Source organism: Xenopus laevis, chromosome 4L (assembly GCF_017654675.1).
Source record: "Xenopus laevis strain J_2021 chromosome 4L, Xenopus_laevis_v10.1, whole genome shotgun sequence".
In the NCBI taxonomy this organism is placed as follows: Eukaryota; Metazoa; Chordata; class Amphibia; order Anura; family Pipidae; genus Xenopus; species Xenopus laevis.
In genome coordinates, this window is record NC_054377.1 from 51,372,811 (window position 1) to 51,393,137 (window position 20,327).

At 41.2% G+C, this 20,327-nt stretch overlaps 1 protein-coding gene across 4 annotated transcripts in view; it reads right to left on the bottom strand.

Moving 5' to 3' along the window:
- piezo1.L (piezo-type mechanosensitive ion channel component 1 L homeolog) overlaps positions 1-18,492 on the bottom strand; it is a 96,490-nt gene extending 77,998 nt beyond the window's left edge. For 3 of the 4 annotated variants that reach the window (XM_018241506.2, XM_018241505.2, XM_018241503.2), the window contains exon 1: positions 17,638-18,491. In XM_018241506.2, coding sequence (XP_018096995.1) covers positions 17,638-17,701 — 64 coding nt within the window. In that variant the 5' untranslated portion in view covers positions 17,702-18,491. Of the gene's footprint in view, positions 1-17,637 lie in introns of all 4 variants that reach the window. The other variant, XM_018241504.2, reaches the window with a different exon arrangement.
- Between the last annotated feature and the right edge of the window lie 1,835 nt (positions 18,493-20,327).

Below are 20,327 nucleotides of genomic sequence, written 5' to 3' on the forward strand. Positions count from 1 at the left end.
TGTCTGTCCAAAAAATCATCCAAGCCATTCTTAAAGGCATTAACTGAATCAACATCACAACATCACCGGGCAGTGCATTCCACAACCTCACTGTCCTGACTGTGAAGAACCCCCTACGTTGTTCAAATGAAAGTTCTTTTCTTCTAGTCTAAAGGGGTGGCCTCTGGTACGGTGATCCACTTTATGGGTAAAAAGGTCCCCTGCCATTTGTCTATAATGTCCTCTAATGTACTTGTAAAGTGTAATCATGTCCCCACGCAAGCGCCTTTTTTCCAGAGAAAACAACCCCAACCTTGACAGTCTACCCTCATAATTTAAGTCTTCCGTCCCTGTAACCAATTTAGTTGCATGTCTCTGCACTCTCTCCAGCTCATTTATATCCCTCTTAAGGACTGGAGTCCAAAACTGCACTGCATACTCCAGATGAGGCCTTACCAGGGACCTATAAAGAGGCATAATTATGTTTTCATCCCTTGAGTTAATGCCCTTTTTTATGCAAGACAGAACTTTATTTGCTTTAGTAGCCACAGAATGACACTGCCCAGAATTGGACAACGTGTTATCTACAAAGACCCCTAGATCCTTCTCATTTAAGGAAACTCCCAACACACTGCCATTTAGTGTATAACTTGCATTTATATTATTTTTGCCAAAGTGCATAACCTTGATTTATCAACATTGAACCTCATTTTCCAGTTTACTGCCCAGAGTGACTTCAAATCTCAAAGATCATGAATCTACCCGAGTGTGACATACATCAGGTAGAAATAGGACACACCGGCACAACATGGGTAATTCCAGCAGGTAAAACCTTGCTCGTTTATTGCGGATGCAACGTTTCGGGGCGTGACCCCTTTCTCAAGTCTTTCTTTTTACATACATCAGGTACCCTTTATACTCATCTGTGACCGAAAAGCTCTAGGACCAACAAGGAATAATCTCTCCACAAATTACATAGATGTTATAGATTGTGCAGTATTTTTTTTATGTACACTTAAAAACAATTCACATTGCCATGGATTGTCATCCATACAGCAGCCATTGTGTGTTATTGGGGCATGTGTAGAAATTAATTAAATGAGGGAATAAAGCGATAATAAAATAGCATGTCAGATTAAAGTTGATTTCTTTAACTAAAAGGTACTTACTTTGTTATACCATTTATACAGTATCAACATGAAAACATTTTTTTGCCCAATTACATATTACCTCAGAATATCACTGTCCACAGCATAATAACATTTAATGTAAAGGTCAACAACCCCTTTAAACTATGGGTTAAGACCTGAAAAGGGGTTCCCATACTGTTTACAATGGGTCATCGGGATCTCTCTGAATGCAGAGAACTGTCCAGTTACAGTTTAATATAGTTATTAAAACTAGGCACATTACTAGTTCTAAACCAAATTTTAATAAAGCTGGTTCAGCCATTTACTTGGAGTTCCCTAAGAAAAAGGTTAAGGAAGATAGAGTTAAAATAAAGAGGTTATCTTCTGTGTCACTGGAGATGATGTAATAAGCCCTTATTTATTCTAGGGTTTACTTTCATCTTACAAACAAGCAAGAGGCCCAATGAGATATTTAGATATTCATATTAACCTTTGATAAAGTCTCTACCAATGCTAACAAACAGTTCTCCTCTCTTCACCCTGCCAATTTTTATCTCTTCGTTTCATAAACATTGTGCATATCACATATTGCAGTAGGAGTGCTGGTTTCCCTAAGCATGCAGAAACAGCACATCATCAAGAATGTTGAGCAACAGCATAAAAAAGAAACCCTTACATGTCTGGGTGGAATTTAGAAAATGTTGAAAATGGCTTGATACATAAACACAAGTTCCAGTGTTTGAACACTTGCCTAGGTTATGCTACCTGCTATGATTTACTGTGCACTAGCAGAAATTAAGCAAATAGTGGGTGGTAAAACACTCACAATATGCCATCCATTGATCCATACCTGGACCCATTCAATACACATTCATGGGCCAGCTGTGAGCTTTTCTAAAGCTAATGCAACATGAGGGCTGATCTTGGCCTGTGGAAAAAAATCAGGCAAAGAATCAGCCCCTATGTTGGCATACGCTTCCTACCTTGCCTGCACCTATAACCATTGCATCAGCCTTGGTGCGGACGCACACAACTGTTTGGGTTATTACTTATCATGTTTTAACTATAATATGGAAGGTAACCAGACCCAGACTCAGAACACACCTCCTATAAAATCCCACCGACACCATACAACTGGCCCTGCCAAATATCTATCCCTACAATGTCGCCTCACAATTGATGCAAATAGCGTGACGGTTTAGTATTCATGGTCAGACTACTACATAAAGAATGGGCGTTTTGTAAAAAGATGCCCACAAGAGATAAAATGTTATCACTTACTCAAGGGATATATTGGCTAACCTGACACAAACATACTTGTGATTCAAGTTCACTGAATTTGCGATCAAGCAATGAAAACACCACCACAAATGGAAAGTATCGTTGTTTAGCATTACTCACTACTGTGAAAGAATTACTCCCTACTTCAACTTTGTATAATGCAGGACATCACAGCCTAGAAGAAAAAAAAGGGATCTGGTGTATTGTAAAGATGATAAAGAACCATATTCTTAAATCCTTTGAACGGCTGAATCTCTCCAACTACTACCTTACCTATTTTGCCACTTGCAAATGCGCCAGGCTCTGTTCTCACATCTTCCCAGTTGTTATTCTGCATTTCACATAAATATTTGCATTAATACTATACAACCAAGATATATAAAAGATTGGATATGTAGGCTCTAAGGCACTCGAGATAAAACTAGATTAAATAAACCCAATGCTCCAAAATAGCCTGGCAGTATTGTATTGGCCAGGTTGTACAGAAGAAGCAGGAAGGAGACCTTAAAGCGCCTATACAAGGGGGCTCACTATACAAACATATTCTACACAGAGCCTATCTTACGTAGACCCTCATGCACGGACTGTTTAATTGTAATAGGTTCGCTCATTGCTCATGATGTTGTTCTTATTGCCCTACCTTTTTTAGTTTAGTATGGACCTGCCCAATGAGTTTTATTTATTGGAAACAATCAAATTAATTAAGGATATAATGGCCTTGCCAATCCCACTAGACCCTAAAGTGTGCCTACTGGTCATTTTAGAGAAACTCTACTCAGAAACATACACGGAACAGCAATGGTAAAGCTACTCTGCTGGGTTCAGAATAACATAACCAGTAAACGGTTGTCTACACAGAACCAAACACTAGCAGACTGGATATATCTTGTAAACCAAGCACTGCCATATAGAGAAATAATCTTCATAAATAGGGGCTGACCAGACAAACATGAAAAAAGTGTGGCACGTATGGCTTGCAAGTAACCATACCAAGCTACATTAACTGAAGCTCCCAACTAGGTTATTTAGAATTTACACTGCCCCTCTGAACGGTCATGCTGTTCTGCAGTGCATCTAAACAATGGATGGATTTATAAACTACACTATGGTGTACTTGTATGCTACCTTTAAACATTGTACCATAAGCAATTAGAAAATGTTACCCTTGCTCAATGTACTCTGCTACATTCCTTATACATTCCTTTAGCTTTAGCCTAATAGTGCTAAAACAAAATAATCTGGTAAAGGATTTGGTTGAAATCTGGGCACATCATTTTCAATGGATGTCCATGTTTAAAGGGACAGTTTCATTTTACAAAAAGTATATCACAACTAAAAATGTTAAAAAAGCCATTCATTAACCAATAATGGCTCCCAATTTACAGAGGCAAGTGTCAGAGTTGCTGGCTACCAGTTTTGGCCTCCACATTTATCAGCAACCAGAAGCATGCTCATTGTAATCTGATTCATGGTTCTAGCCTAGTATGCATGCTCCTGCCCACCAATGACTGTTGTGGATCCTAGGACCTAAGAAGTGATGCAGCCAAACATGGGATAACAGATTTGTGTAGAGCTGTGGAGATGATATGGTTGGGAAAGAGCAGGGGGACTGCAGGATTTGGGTGTTTTGCAGGATTTGGGTTTTTTGCAGATTTGGTTACAATGAACATTGAACATCCTTTGACATTATAGTAATGGACAGCCAAAGGTGTAAATTTTTCCCAAATGATGCAATTTAATCTTTCCATTTAAATATTCAAATTTAGTTTAGTTTAATTATTAGGTATTCAGCTGAATCCAATAACTATAAATGTAATACACACAAAAGATGCAGTAGGAAAATAAGGGCATACGCCTATAATTTTATGAGCAACGTCTTTATTTCCTTTGAAAAGTGTTTGTATGGAGTACATTTATTTAGTAACTTTAAAAAATGTGCAAACCTTGGACCAAATCTTCAAACTTTTGTTTAGATGATGTTTTCATTTGAAACCATGAAATGAAAGTCACCTGAAATGGTCTCCAAAGCATGGCTGAACTGAGAGTCAAAATAGGCCCATAGAAAAGCAAAGCATGGCTGAACTGAGAGTCAAAATAGGCCCATAGAAAACATTGGTCAATGACAGCTTAAAGCAGCCCCATTGACATTTGCAAGAGTTTCCCAACAGACTGGGCCTATTTACCAAAACAAAAAAAAATCTAATCCTAATGTGAAAAAAATCCCCATTTCATTCCTTGCAGGTATAGGACAATGGGGAAATTGAGCAGTGAGAAGGAGGGGGAAAGCAGACAGGCTTCACTAGAATTTTCTCTTATCCCCACCCCAAGTGCAAGAAGGAAAGGATCCCTGAACATAAACACACAAAAGAATATCACTTTTCATGTGTTACTATATTCCTCTGCTTCATTGTCCCAAAACACTAGCGGCTAATTCACTAAAATGCGAATAGGCGAATTGCGAATTCGCCAGCTTGACGTAATTTTCGCACTTCGCCAATTTACTAACAGTGACCCTGGCGAAAATTCACTAGCGATGTAGATAGCCTAGCGCAACTTCGCACCCTACCGCTGGCGAAGTTGTACTCTGGCGAAGGGGGGCGAAATACTAAAATTTCTTTTTTTCTGAACGTCATCTCCTTTGCCTGCGACTAAGTGTGGCGAAGACAACGCTGGTGTATTTTTGGGGGTAAGTAAATTTCCCCCTATAAGTCATAGACATGAACGTGATACAGTCATGGAAAAACGTGTTTTTTTTTCAAAATACATCAGTTAAAGGGGTGGTTCACCTTTAAAGTAACTTTTATTGTGTTATAGATTTTAGAGAATTTCAAGCAACTTTTCAATTGGTTTTCATTATTTATTTTTTATAGTTTTATAGTTATTTGCCTTTTTCTTCTGACACTTTGCAGCTTTAAAATGGGCTTCGTGGACTCCCTTCTAAAAACAAATGCTCTGTAAGGCTACAAATGTATTGTTACTTTTTATTACTGATCCTTCTATTCAGGCCCTCTCCTATTCATTTTCCAGTCTCTTATTCAAAACAATGCACGGATGCTAGGGTAATTTGGACCCTAGTTACCAATCGCTTAAGATGCAAATGAAGAGCACTACAAGTTGGGGTGATATCACCCCCTCCCTTCTCACCCAGACCATCAAAACAATGGTAAGGTAACCAGATAGCTCCCTGATAGATATAAGAACAGCACTCAATAGTAAAAATCCATGTCCCACTCCAACAGTTCCATAGAGTAGCCTGTCAGAAAGGAAAACAGTGGAGCTATAAACGCAAGGGGCTGCATGACAAGAGATCTGAATGAACAGCAGCCAAATTATAATGGTTTAAAAGACTGGCAAAATCAGATGTAGCTGTGAGTGGGTGAGAAGGAATGAGTTAAGGCAGGGAAATGCCAGGCTGGTGGCGGGGAAAGACAGGTACAAAAATCCCACCCACCCTCCCCTTTTTTTGCATATTTTGTGAAATGTCAGGAGTTTCTGTTTATGTTGTCATATTATCTATTAATAAGCAAATGTGGATGTATTCCTGCCTGTATTGTTATATTGTGGTTTCTATATAGTTATACAGTATAAACATGAGAGAGTTTGCATGTTATTAGTCAATTTTAATGAATGTCAAATGCTTGATCCAGGGAATGTTTGCGATCGCCATTGGGGTCTGGAAGGAATTTTTTTTCCCTCTTGAGGAATAATTGGCAGTGGCTTCAGGCTGGATTTTTTGCCTTCCTCTGGATCAAAACAGTGGATATATGATAATGTAGTTTAAGTTTTATTTGTCACAGCAGTGGTAGGACCTTGCCAGAGTACTGCACAGGTAAATTTAGAAGAGGGGAAAAGGAGGTTCTCTCCTGTGACTGCACAGTGGGTTGATTGATACCGACACTACTACTGCTTGTGCTAGGTGACAGCCTGCTTGGATTTCCTATCATCTACACACTGCAGATTCTGGACCGACAGCAGGGCTGCTGAACCTCTCTCATGGTGGGAGATGCAGCTCCTACTCGTAGCAGAGTTTGGGGCCATCCTCTCTGTAGGTAGAGGCAGCCTAAAGGTGGCCATAGACGCGATGTCGCCAAACGAGCGGATCTTTCCCTGATATGCCACTAAACTGCGTGGCTATATCGGGGGTAATTCGAGCGTTCAGCCGTATGGCCGAACGATCGAATTACGATGCGCCAAGCGGCTCCGACGGGTCGGTCGGGTAAAAATCCAACCTTCCCGATCGATATTGTGGCCAGATATCGATCGGAAAGACCCGTCGGAAGCCCCCATACACGGGCAGATAAGCTGTCAAATCGGTCCAAACGACCGATATCGGCAGCTTTATCTGCCCGTGTATGGCCACCATAATACTCAGTGGTGGATAGAATGACATAGTGCTGATCTCAAGTGAGGAGCGGCAGAGCATAGTAGCGATCTCTTATGCAATTCTGGCTTTGAATATTGCCTTGGGGTGAGGCTGGGGTGTGAATAAATGCTGTTTCTGACTCCTGGTGTCTCATTACGGTATGTAACCATGGGGTTCAATAGGATAGCTGAAGGCGAAGGGTCAATTGAGGAGTCCCCTTGTCAAGCAGTTCCATAGTGCAGCACTAACTGAAAGCACATGACCATGGGCGTCCACAGAGGGGGGCAAGAGGGGTCAGTGCCCCCCCCTGGGACCAGCAGACTGACCATCTGTTTATTCGGGCATTTGCCCTAGGGGCCGCTCTGTATTTTTGTAATGTGGGCCGCTCCTGATCTATAATGTTCATTTCAAACTGTGGGCTCTAGGACCGCTCCTCCGTCCCAGCTCCCACTGTGGCTCCGCCCCTTCCACTCGTCTCCGTTCTCATGCTGTGCTGTGTGCAGGCCTGCCTGCCTGCCATCAGGGGGGAACAAGGAAGAAAGTTTTGGGCCAGGCAGGATTTAGGCTCAAAGGGGGATTAGCCAGCCCCCCTTACGAGCGTGGACATCACTGATGAGAAGACGGAAGTACAGGAACTGATGTGGTAAGAAGGGGAAGCCAGCAGTCACTGTGCTTCTCAGGAATCTCTTTAGCCTGCACTCTGTCTCTCTCTACCCCTCTCTCTCTCTGAGTCTTTGTTTCTCTCTCTGCCTCTCTCTCTCTGTCCCTCTGTCTCTCTCTCGCTGCACTCTTTCTTTCTCTCACTGCACTCTGTCTCTCTCTGTGAGTCTCTGTCTCTCTCTGCACTCTGCCTCTCTCACTACACTCTCTCTTTCACTGCACTCTGTCTCTCTCTGCACTGTCTCTCTCTCTCTCTCTACTCTGTCTTTTTCTCTCTCTGCACTCTGTTGTTCTCTGCACTCTGTCTCACTGCACTCTGCTTCTCTCTGCACTCTGACTCTCTCTGTGAGTCCCTCTCTTTCTACAGTCTCTATCTGTCCACCAATGAAGTTTTTTTTTTAACTTTTATGGGGGGCCCCTATCCTAACCACCAATTGTTTTTTTAACTTGTATGGGGGTCCCTGGTAACCAGTGGGTTTTTAGTGTTTGTTTTATCTCCCATGTTTGTGTGGCTTTTATTACTGTGGTGTTGGGTCTGGGACTGTCATCTAGATTATGTAGGTACCCAGCAGAATGAATTGTAAAAAAAGAACATGTGGCTACATGGGGTATTTATGCATGTACTTGCCCCTGTGCTATCTGTTTGTGAGTTCTGGGGGTATTTATACATGTACGTGCCCCTGTGCCACCTGTTTGTGAGTTCTGGGGGTATTTATACATGTACTTGCCCCTGTGCCATCTGTTTGTGAGTTCTGGGGGTATTTATACATGTACTTGCCCCTGTGCCATCTGTTTGTGAGTTCTGGGGGTATTTATACATGTACTTGCCCCTGTGCCATCTGTTTGTGAGTTCTGGGGGTATTTATACATGTACTTGCCCCTGTGCCATCTGTTTGTGAGTTCTGGGGGTATTTATACATGTACGTGCCCCTGTGCCATCTGTTTGTGAGTTCTGGGGGTATTTATGCATGTACTTGCCCCTGTGCCATCTGTTTGTGAGTTCTGGGGGTATTTATACATGTACTTGCCCCTGTGCCATCTGTTTGTGAGTTCTGGGGGTATTTATACATGTACGTGCCCCTGTGCCATCTGTTTGTGAGTTCTGGGGGTATTTATACATGTACTTGCCCCTGTGCCATCTGTTTGTGAGTTCTGGGGGTATTTATACATGAACTTGCCCCTGTGCCATCTGTTTGTGAGTTCTGGGGGTATTTATACATGAACTTGCCACTTTGCCATCTTTGTGTGAACTAGGGTTGCCACTTGTCAGACAACCGGTATTTTGAAGGGTTGCCCGGGTCAAATTAGGGAAACTGTGCAGGATTCCCTTGATTGACCCGGCGATCGGCTGATCGCCGTGGCATAGCTCCACCCCTTGATGGCAGTGACACACCCACCTATCTCACAGGCCCGCCCACAGATGCCTCCTTGCCCCACCCTGGAAAATTTTCTGCGGACACCCATGCACATGACCAAGCAAAATGACCTGAGATGTCTGCCTACACACTAATATTACAACTAAAAAATATACACTTGTTGGCTCAGGAATTAAATTTTACATTTTAGAGTGAATTGCTTGCAGTGTCAACAGTGTAATTTAGATGCAAAAATTACACCTTAAAAATCATGACAGAATCCCTTTAATAAGCTGTCTGTAGCACTTGGACAGCTCTTACCTGATTGTGTGCTACTGTGTGAATGAATATACATAGGATAATGTCCGTGCATAAATGATATGCACATGATACACGGATTAGCTAACTGTAGCATATAACTCAGCTTCCGCTCTGCTACGCAGCGTGACTCACATGGCTGAATCAGGCATCACTCATCTCTTTGGAAATTTTAAAATACACCCATCCTTGTACATTTGAAACTAGAAAAAAATCATACAAATCCCATACAGCTAAAATATCCCAGCACTCACTTGTTAATGGCAGAAGTGCTTATGAAAACGACTCCATTTTTTTCTAATTAAGGCATACTGTACAAAGCAAACACTAGTTATTGTCCACTACTAATACACAGTTAATTTAATTATGTCTTCATGCACAGAAATAAAGTTAAAAAGTTAATTGGAAAAAAAAGAAAAGGCCTAAGTATGTCACTAAAAAAAAAGATAAAAAAAAATACAAAATCAACAGGCCCCTTGTAAACTGAATAAATATGAAATCTACCCCCATCACAGAAGAGAACCACTCCTCTAGCCTTATAAGCGTGGAGGCAGTTTTTCATTATTTTATTGTTTAGAAACTTTTTGTTAAATCTAGGACTTGGAGGGCCTGCAAACAAAAAAAATTACATAACACCTTTATGAAATGATGTTGCACAATAGTGAATGTACCCAAACTGAGGAGTGTTGAATGCAATGCCTGCTGCTTTTATTGGCAAGTTACTGAACCTTTTGTGTTTATACAGATGTTGGATGTCACAGAAAAAAAAAAAATCACACTTGCCAGACCTGTGCCTGTAAGCACACTTATTGGCCAAATGACTAATTATCTACTAGCTTTGCAAAAAGGTTGCTGGTGTGGACATTAACATTTCAAACTGATTGAGCCCTGGTTGCCTACTAGCCCCCCCCCCCGCCCCCCCAGCATTCCAGGTTCTCACTTACTGAGCCTTGGGAAGAACAAGTGTGGTTTGTGAACAGCACAAAGGTGTCTAGCAAATGTTTGGAGGAGTCATGCATTTTTCAGTGAAACCCTTGTCAGCTCTATGGAAAAAAGATGAGGCAAAAAGGAATCAAGCTTTTCTTTTCTTAGGCAGCATTCCCTCTGCTGCTGGAAGTTAGTGTAATTTCTCATCTTCATACCTTGCCCCATATCACAGGGGGTTTCCTTACAGACCAAACAACACTGCATCTATCTAGCCAGTGCATTAAAAGCACCTCCACATTCATGGCTAGAGTTCTAATCTGCCACCAACAATATAAACGTGGAGAGGCAGACACTCCTGGAGAAACACTGCATAACATTAGAAGCATAATTTATAAAAAAAAAATGCATACAAACACAATAAACTTCTCCTTTAACAATATTGGACCACATTTAGGGCTAAGTAAGAATAACGCCTGCTCTCCCCTTACATTTTCTTCTTTCCCTTTACGTCTTGGTTTCTACATCTGTATCAGTTGTTTTCTGTTCTTTACTAACACAAAGAACCTCTATGAAGAATCAGAGGTTTACTACACAACCTGGACTTTCTGTAAACATCTGTCCACCGACACCACCATAACGAAGCTCATTGTTTTATTATCCCCATCCGATTGTGCCAACCTTGTAGAAAGTCTTTTTTATGAAGTCACTTGTTTATGAAAAAAATGTTTTATACAAGAACACTTTAGCCCTAGGCATGTCACTACTGTAAACATGCTAGTCTTACTTAGTCTTTGAAGTCTCGCTAATACAAGCCGCCAAGCAGGAGTCTACTTAACCCCATTTACATCATTATTATAGCTGTACTAATTAGTCACACTTTTGAAAGGTAGGCATATAACCTCTTGTACTACCATTTGTGTTTCTGTGTAGAAATGTGCCCATTCACTTGATGTTATGACTGAAAAAGGTGGTCTCAACAGCTTGTTGAATAAACTTTGGTAAGAAATGTAAGTAACGCTATTTAATGTATTTGCTAAAGATACGGTTATCTAGATTTTGAACGCCCATCAAAGGAAATAAAATTGGCCACTGAAACAAATGTCACATTCTGTCCCGAATACCCATTCACTAACATATTTGCACTTTATGAAATTATATCTCAGGCTCCATTTATCATTAAGCTAATGTATATGAAGCTGTAAAACAAAGCAGAATTTCCTCTACAGCTGTCAAAAACAGTAGTGTTATTTTACAAAGATCCCTAGAGGAACTCTAACATTAAAAGAATGCAGCAAAAAAAAAAAAAATGAGTCGGTTTCTTAGAAAGCTAAAAATATATACTTTTTGCAAAAACAAGTTTGATAAAATTGCCTGTAACATAATGCAGTATTTATAAAATCTCTGGGGGAAAAAAACCTACTTTTTACCACAATGTTTTTTTCACACTACCCGGTACTACACAATCCCTGTATAAATAATGTTCGCCAAGCAAAACAATTTCGTAGCTAAAGTGACATAATAGAATGTATATGAACGGTGCAAAGTATGCATTTAAAGAGGTATCACAATGCACTCTACATATTGAACAGTAGATGGCTTCTAAACCAGAACTAAATACATATTTTCCACAATTTCGAATTCTGCAGCAATATATCCAAAATATTGTTTAAATTATATCTATCTATCTATCTACACAAATTTACACATACACATGGGGTGCTAAAAGTAGTAATATCTGTAGTTAAACACAAGCACCCATCAGGTGAATCACAATTATAGGATTTTATAAGAAGTGGTAAATAAACTACCAAATAGAGGCCCATCCTCTATTCAATAACAGTTTTTTTACCACTTAACATAACAGATGCATGTGACAATGCATACAAATGTCCATCCATAAAATATCAAACCAATAATGTTCAATGTATGTGTACACATCTAAATTCATCAGTAGAGCAATATTTTGCAGTTAAGTGTTCCAGTTTTAGCAATCATAGTTCAGATGGGGCTGCAATATGTGATAGGGCATAAATGAGTTCAATAAATTGATGTACACAAGAAATCATCTTTTAGTAACCACATAGTATAACCAAAGAAAGAAAAACAGAGATCCCAAGGTATGTGAACCCAAAATTAAAAGCTTCTCTAATGAAAGAAAACATCATTCTAAGCAACTTTGCGATATACTGTACTTTATTATCACTGAAACATTTTATCAATTAGATTTTTATTAATTTATGTACTGCCTTCCTGGTTCTGACTGCTGAAACAATGTAGCAGAGCTAAGTAACAGACCTACAGGAAAACAGACTCCTGAATGGTTGCAGTTTGAACTAGAAAACTGAAATGGATTTACAGATACAGGTATAGGATCTGATATCGGAAATCTGCTATCCACAAACCTCCAAATTACGGGATGCCCATCCCCCATAGACTCCATTTTATCCAAATAATCCACATTTTTCAAAACAATTTCCTTTTTCGCTGTAAAAATAAAACAGTTGCTTGTACTTGATCGAAACAAAGATATAATTAATCCTTATTGGAAGCAAAACCAGCCTATTGGGTTTATTTGATGTTTAAATGATTTTCTAGGGTATAAAGATCTAAATTACGGAAAGATCAGTTATCTGGAAAGCCCCAGGTCCCGAGCATTCTGGCTAACAGGTCCCAAACCTGTACTGCTTTCAACTGTAATTACTTTTACTAACAATTACACTTTTTCAACATTGTTGTTTAGAATTACTTTTGCTTTCATTACACAAAAAGAAAAATGTTTATGTAAAGCTCCCTTTACATAAAACTGGAAGGGCATATATTATGAATATTATTTAGATTAAAACATTATCTCCTTTGTGTTGGGGTGTAATGGTCTCCTGCACGTGTTCTTTTTCCATCTGCTTTGACTGCCATGCAGATGGGGAACGTAAAAAAAATTTAAACAATTTCAATTGTATCCAACGTGCCTGTTTTGTGCTTTTGTTTTTGAAATGCAGTACGCGTATAGGATCTATTATCCTGAATGCTTGGGACCCAAGGCCGAGTTCTACGCTGGTCCAATTTTTGAAACCCAGAGCAGATTTGGATCCACAACCCACATTTTAACCCGCATGGACCCACTACCTGACCCGCAACTGCCTTATCCACAACCCAATCGGCGACTTGCTTTCCACCATTTAACAGCTGTTGCAGAAAACTAAAGTAACATCATCAGAAGTGGGTAGGGACAGAATAATATTTTTAAAAAAAGAGTAAAGGAGTAAAATCCGCAACCAGACAAGTGACCCACAAACCTGCAACCTGACACTCAACCCGACACACAACCCACATTTATACACATATCCAAAAGTCCTACCAGTAACCTGCAGCTTACCCAAAGGTAATTGACTTGCTACAGGACACTAACCTAAAGTTAAGGAATCACTATACCCTAAATGAATACTGTCATGGAAAGAATCTTTTTTACAATGCAGAATCCTGCATTGAAATTAGTTTTTTTCAAAATAGCAAACAGACTTTTTTATAAAATATATGAAAATATATATGTTGAAATCTGACATGGGGCTAGACATGTTAGTTTCCCAGGTGCCCCCAGTCATGTGACTTGTGTTCTGATAAACTTCAGTCAATCTTTACTGCTGCACTGCAAGTTGGAGTGATATCACCCCCTCCCTCCCCCCAGCAACCCATCAGCAGAACAATGGGTAGGTAACCAGACAACAGCTCCCTGACACCTGCATTGCTAAAAATGCTCACATGCTCTACCTAGCGATATAAATGAGAACAGCACTCAATAGTAAAACTCCAGGTCTGGCTAACCCAAGTCACGACTCCTTCAGTTACATTGAGTAGTTAGAATCAATAACTTATCTGAAAGCAGTTCCATTGTGAAGTGCTGTCGCTTTCAGAAAGCACAGGAGCAGACAAAATGACCTGACATGGCTGCCTATATACCAATATTACAGTTAAATACATGTATTGGTTCAAGAACAACAATTTTAAATGATAGAATGAATTACTTGCAATGTACATAATGTACTTTATTAATAAAAAATTATACCATAAAAATCATGACAGAATCCCTTTAAGTCTGCTAAAAAGAATTTAAACGTTAAATAAACAAAAGGATTGTTGTGCCACCAATATGGATTTATGCAGCTTAGTCAAGCTCAAGTACAAGATATTGTTTTATTACAGAGAAAAAGGAAATCATTTTTTTTTAAGAAGGATTCTATGGGAGATTGTCTTCCTGTAATTCAGATAAGGGCACCATTGTAATTTATAACAACATTAGCAATTGCAACATAATCTCTGAACATGCGAAGCAAGTTTTATAAAACACAGAATGCCAAACTGACTTGATAATTCTTTGCATTTCAACAAAGACTCATAAGTGCTCATTTATGAACAAGCTATTCACAAAGGTTCATATTTACATCTTTTAATGCATTATTTAATTTCAGGATAGAGCAAACTGTGTCTTCCATATAACTTAAACCTTTTGCTTTAATACAACAGCTGTGTGTAGAAGGCCACAAGGCTGAACATATCTATGCAATATAATGGTTTCAGTTACAGCAAACAGCTTACATCTACAACTCACTTCAATTCATGCCGTAATGAGAGAAACTTTATGAGCCACACTCATTTTCCTTACGCCACATTTTTCCCAAATACATTCCTCAACTATGCTTAATGAGTGTGCAGCTATATATTGTTCATGTAGAACCTTACACTGCAGGAGAGGGGTTAAAGGTTAACAAATCAAACAGTTAAGGAATAGCTATGAGAGATGACATACATTTAGTACTACAGTGTTAGGTCAGTGTGCTGCTGCCAAGATGTGATTCACTGACTGAGTTCAGTCACCCTGAAGGCAATTATTGTTATTTCATTTATTAAAAGTACAATTCAAGCCTTTGCATGCACATTGATACATTCATTGTGACACATCCCAAAGTTCTCTGGGGGAGAGATCTATGCAACCACCATCACAATCTCACATGTTGAAACGTGTACCCTATTTTGGGGGGGGGGGGTTTAGGTGAGCTGGTCACCTAATCTTCACAGGTTGGCTGTAGCAAGCAATGGCAGTCAGCAGCATCAAGGGCAAATAAGGTCTTAAAAGGGGTGAAAAGATGAAAGGCGGCATAAAGATAAATAGGTGATTTATTCCAACAGGTCACTGACCCATAACACCTGACGCGTTTTGTCGTTTTAATCATAGTCTATGCTAGGGTAATTTGGACCCTAGCAACCAGATTGCTGTAATTGCAAACTGAAGAGCTGCTGCATGAAAAGCTAAATAACTCAAAAACCACAAATAATAACAAAATGAACCCAAATTGCAAATTGTCTCAGAATATCACTCTCTAAATCATACTAAAAGTGAATTTAAAGTTGAACAGCCCCTTTAAGAAACAAGTCTTAAGCAGAGGGGTGCTGTAACTGAACACCTCCCACTTTAGTCTCCCTCTTTATTTGGGAATCCTATCATGGATTCATTAGGGATCCAAGGCAGGCAACCCTGGTCATAGACTGTTACCAATCTGCCATTATTCTGTGGATTAACTTTACATTAAGCATAATGACAGAACAAAACTATTTAACCAACCCATAAACCCAGTTCTTCTAATGATCTACAGTGGGTTCATTTGTCAAATCGATCAATTAATAAATAAATCTGCCAAGAAATGTTTCCCAGGACTGTACACTAGTGATGTGCGGGTCGAGAATTTCTCGACCCGCACCAGACCCTAACCCGCCCTCTCCCAAACCGCACCAGATCCTTCCCTCTTTTTATGGACCCGCGGCCCTGCCCCAACGTGACGTCATAAAAGAGGCGGGGGCAGGGGGAAGTCTATAAATTCCGGCGCCAGAAGCCGGCAGTACTAGGATGCGGGCAGGGAGAGCAGGAGAAGAGCTCAACCTGCACCTGCCCGCAACCTGAAGGTTTTGTTCGGGAGTCGGCTCGAACCTGCACAACCCGCGGGTTTCGGGTCGGCCTGCACATCATTACTGTACACTGTACACATTGGCAAACTTTTGTATTAGAGTTTTTAGCGGTTTGGATGGTTAATAAATCACATATTTTTTGTGATTTAGAGTAATCAAAAAAAAAACCCCAAAAAAAATTATTCTGTACAAAGAGAAAATTACGAATGTTAGCAAATGGGCCCCTATAAGTCCTAAAAGCAGACACGAAAGGTAAACTTTCCATTTTGGATGGTACTTTGACACAGAGGAAATGTATTGAAAATATCTTCCAACTGGGTCAGTCTGTCCAGTCTGTCCAGCTCAGCAGCCAATATCTTGCCACAACAAAACATGTAACAACTACATTTTATTGTCTATTGTCTACAATCAGGGTAGACAATCTGCTATCCATATACACCACAACTGTGAATTATATGGTGGTGCCTAACCATTCCCTAAACATTTGGTGAGGGGTTACTGTAACTCCAAAAACAGTAAGCTAGGAATGAACACTCTCCAGTTAAACATTGGCACTTTATCCTTCTATTAACAGTCACAGATGTACCAAGGAATAGCATTTTAATTGATGTTTGCAAAACACCCTTACTCAACTATCCCCACTTTTCATTTAAAAGCAAGAGAAGAGCAACGCCTGTGATACAACCTGGCAGTGACAGACTGCCGCTGCTCAGAAACGTCACCACAATTGTTTCTGAGCAGCGCCCATTAGGCACCACCAGTTCACATCGCATTTTACTTCCAAAGACACGAGGGAACGCCTGTAAAAGGATCTGAGCAAGTTGGATTCAGATTTACACTGACTCCTGTGTCAGGTCGGATTTACAGTGACTCCTGTGTCAGGTCGGATTTACAGTGACTCCTGTGTCAGGTCGGATTTACAGTGACTCCTGTGTCAGGTCGGATTAGCTCACAGAAGTACAAGGGGGTTTATTTCTCAGCACCCTGATCATATTTATTTGGTTGCAGCCATTTGAATTCTTTTAGATTCATTTAAAGGCATTGTGACACAATCTGTAAGCTATTATAATCACTGACTCCCTGTGATCCGGAAGGCACAGCGAGAGCAGTTACAGTTAAATGGCAGGAGGCATCCAAAAACCACTACACCCACTGCTCTGCACAGTTTGAGATTCACTCCCAGCACTGGGGATATAAAATGGGTTTCCATGGAGTAAGATTTTCCACACAGGAAAGGGAAAGCTGCAGGTTTGCAAAGAAAGGAAAGGGAACACAGGGGCTGAATGCAGGGGCTGCAGGCAGGGGCTGAAGGCAGGGGCTGAAGGCAGGGGCTGATTGCAGGGGCTGAAGGCAAGAGCTGAATGCAGGGGCTGAATGCAGGAGCTGCCAGGACCCAGCACACTAAGTAAAGTCACATTAAATGAATGAGCCACAAGTGTCACTGTCACTCTGGATTCCTGATACCCAACTGTAGCCCTCCAAATGCATTTTAATTACAACTCCCAGAACCCCTGCTGTCAGGCTTTAGTCTGTCCTCTGTCAGCCGATGGATGTTGCAGATAACTGGCAGCTGGAGGGCCGCGGGTTTATATGAATAAAAGAGAAAGTACACGCCAGCACTAGTTTAGTCCACTAGTCATTATTAGCCCGTGTGTCCGTATGTACTCACCTGCCAAGAGGGAGCCGGGCAGAAGGAGCCAAAAGAGGACTCCGCACAGGACTTGCAGTTCCATCCCGCTTTAGCTCTTCAGTGCAGAGTCAGGGCATGGAGGAGCGCTACTATCCAGTCACGTGTTGCAGCAGGCATAACCCTTAGGGCCGGAGGAGCGCGGCTCTCATTGATGAGTAGTGAGTGAGTCGGACTCAGTTGAGGAGGGCACATCCAGCTCAGCCCCGCACCTCCCTCCTGTCCGACACTGCTGGGACAAACTTCGTCAAGTGGGGCGGCGCGCACAGGATGACGGAGCTTTCACTTTGCTCCACAAACACTCCCCCGTTAGCTGCTCCCCAATACACTGTTCCTGCTCCCCCAGGCTGCTCTGACTTCTCTGTGTCCTGCCCCCTCCCTTACTGTATGCTTTACCCACGCCAGTTCCCTGCTTCCTCCCAAACACACCCACAGCTCAGCGAGGAGAGGGGCACGGCTGGGCAATGGGCTGCTCCTGCGCTATCGGACTCGCCACTTGCCATTAGCTCCCCTTGCTGCCAAAATGCACTTGCCTTATGGGCACGGGGTTATGGGGCACCTGTAACATCCCGCATCGTTCTCATAACCCAACTGAACGCCAAACATTGTGCATTTAGTCTGGAGCTCACTGCCAGTCTAACACATGCCAGACCCGAGACCCCCCTACCCTGCCGAACAGTTCCAATGTCCCATGTCAGAGCGGTGGCCCTCAGTGATAGAGCTCTCTATCCACAGATATACCAATGTCAGACCCACGGGGCTGCTCAGTCAAACACGTTCATCTGTCCCTTGCCCCATGTGCTGTTTACTTTTCTCTCACTTTGTAAAGGAAAAATACATTCACCCCGTGACCAATGCACGACACGCGCGCCCTCTAGCGTCCGATTTCCTCAAGCGCATTCTCACGGCACAGAGATGACACATGCTAAATATATGGCGCACCAACTAGTTTAGCGCTTCCGGGGGAAAATGCTAATACAAGAATGAATTTCACTGTCTCCGACCATAAAATGGCAGACAGGGCCGGATTTACATTGCAGGCTCGCTGTCGTTCGTCGCCCTGTCCCCCTCCCTTTTATTCAATCAAATTTTCATCATCAGGACCAGAGTAATGGGGATTAGCCTACAGGATATTTCAAAAACTATTGTATCTCCTGCGCTTCCCCAGTGTTTCTGAACGAATGTGGGTGGGTTTGTGCAGCATGCCGTCCCCCTAAAATCCTGCCGCCCTAGGCCCGGGCCTTGGTGGCCTCTCCACAAATTCGGGCCTGATGCCAGATGGATTGCCATCGAACTTTCCTTCACAAAAGAACTACATGAAAGGCGGGCGTGTGCTGCCAGCTCAGTGACAATGCTGCTGCTGTCCTCAAACTCTACCCTTAACTATAAAGCAACTTGTTATACTTTTTCATACCTCCCAATTGTCCCTTTTTCGGAGGGACAGTCCCTCTTTTGACAGCTCAACCCGCAGTCCCTCATTTGTACTGGAAAGTCCCTCTTTTCTCTGCACTGAACAGCCAGGAAAAGAAACAAAGTTTCTCACTTAATTGGCTTTTAGCAGAGAGCCCAGAACAGCTAACAGGTGCAAATAAGATACTTTGTAACAATTTTGAGACACAAAAACACAGTTTAGAAAAGGAGAAATATTTTGAAACTTTCATAACCTGCCAAATTTTGTAAACCGAACATGGTAATTAGGGGGTGTGGCCACAGAAAGGGGTGTGGTACAAAAATTTGCTGCGCTACGTGCGGAAAATTTTTTTTGTCCCTCTCTTTACTTCCAAAATGTTGGGAGGTATGCTCTCCTAGAAATCAAATAATAATCAAACTGAATTATGGATGCACCGCATCCAGGATTGGGTTTGGTATTGGGTCTTTTTCAGCAAGATTCGGATTTGGCCAAATCCTTCTGCCTGGCTGAACCAAATCCTAATTAGAGTGCAGTTAGGGAAAATCGCTGACTTTTTGTCACAAAACAAGGAAGTAAAAATGTTTTCCCCTTCCCACCCCTAATTTGCATATGCAAATCAGGATTCAGGAATCTTTCGCAAAGGATTCGGGGGTTCGGCTGAACCCAAAATAGTGGATTCAGTGCATCCCTAATCTGAATATCTTCAGGCACAAAAACAGAGTGCATCTACTTACATGTGATATAACACTGACAGCCTTTGTGCTATTCCAGTTGCGCTATTCAAGTTATTGGGGTGGTTCACCTTTAAGTTAACTTTTAGGGACATTTGAGTTTAATATTTCCGGCGATGTTGTCCATAGCAACCAAATTGTTGTTTTTGTTTTCAAACTTGTAGGTGACTGTTTAAATCAATTTGCTGATTGGTTGCCATGGGCAACATCTTCAATTGGTCTTCATTATTTATTTTTTAAATTATTTGCTGCCTTCTTCTGACTCTTTCCAGCTTTCAAATGGGGGCCACTGGCACCATCTAAAAAACAAATGCTCTCTAAGGCTACAAATGTATTGTTATTGCTATTTTTTATTACTCCTCTTTCTATTCAGGCCCTTTCCTATTCATATTCCAGTCTCTTATTCAAATCAGTGCATGGTTGCTAGGGTAATTTGGACCCTAGCATCCAGATTTCTGAAACTACAAACTGGAGAGCTGTTGAATAAAAAGTTAAATAGCTCAAAAAACACAATTAATAAAAAATGAAAA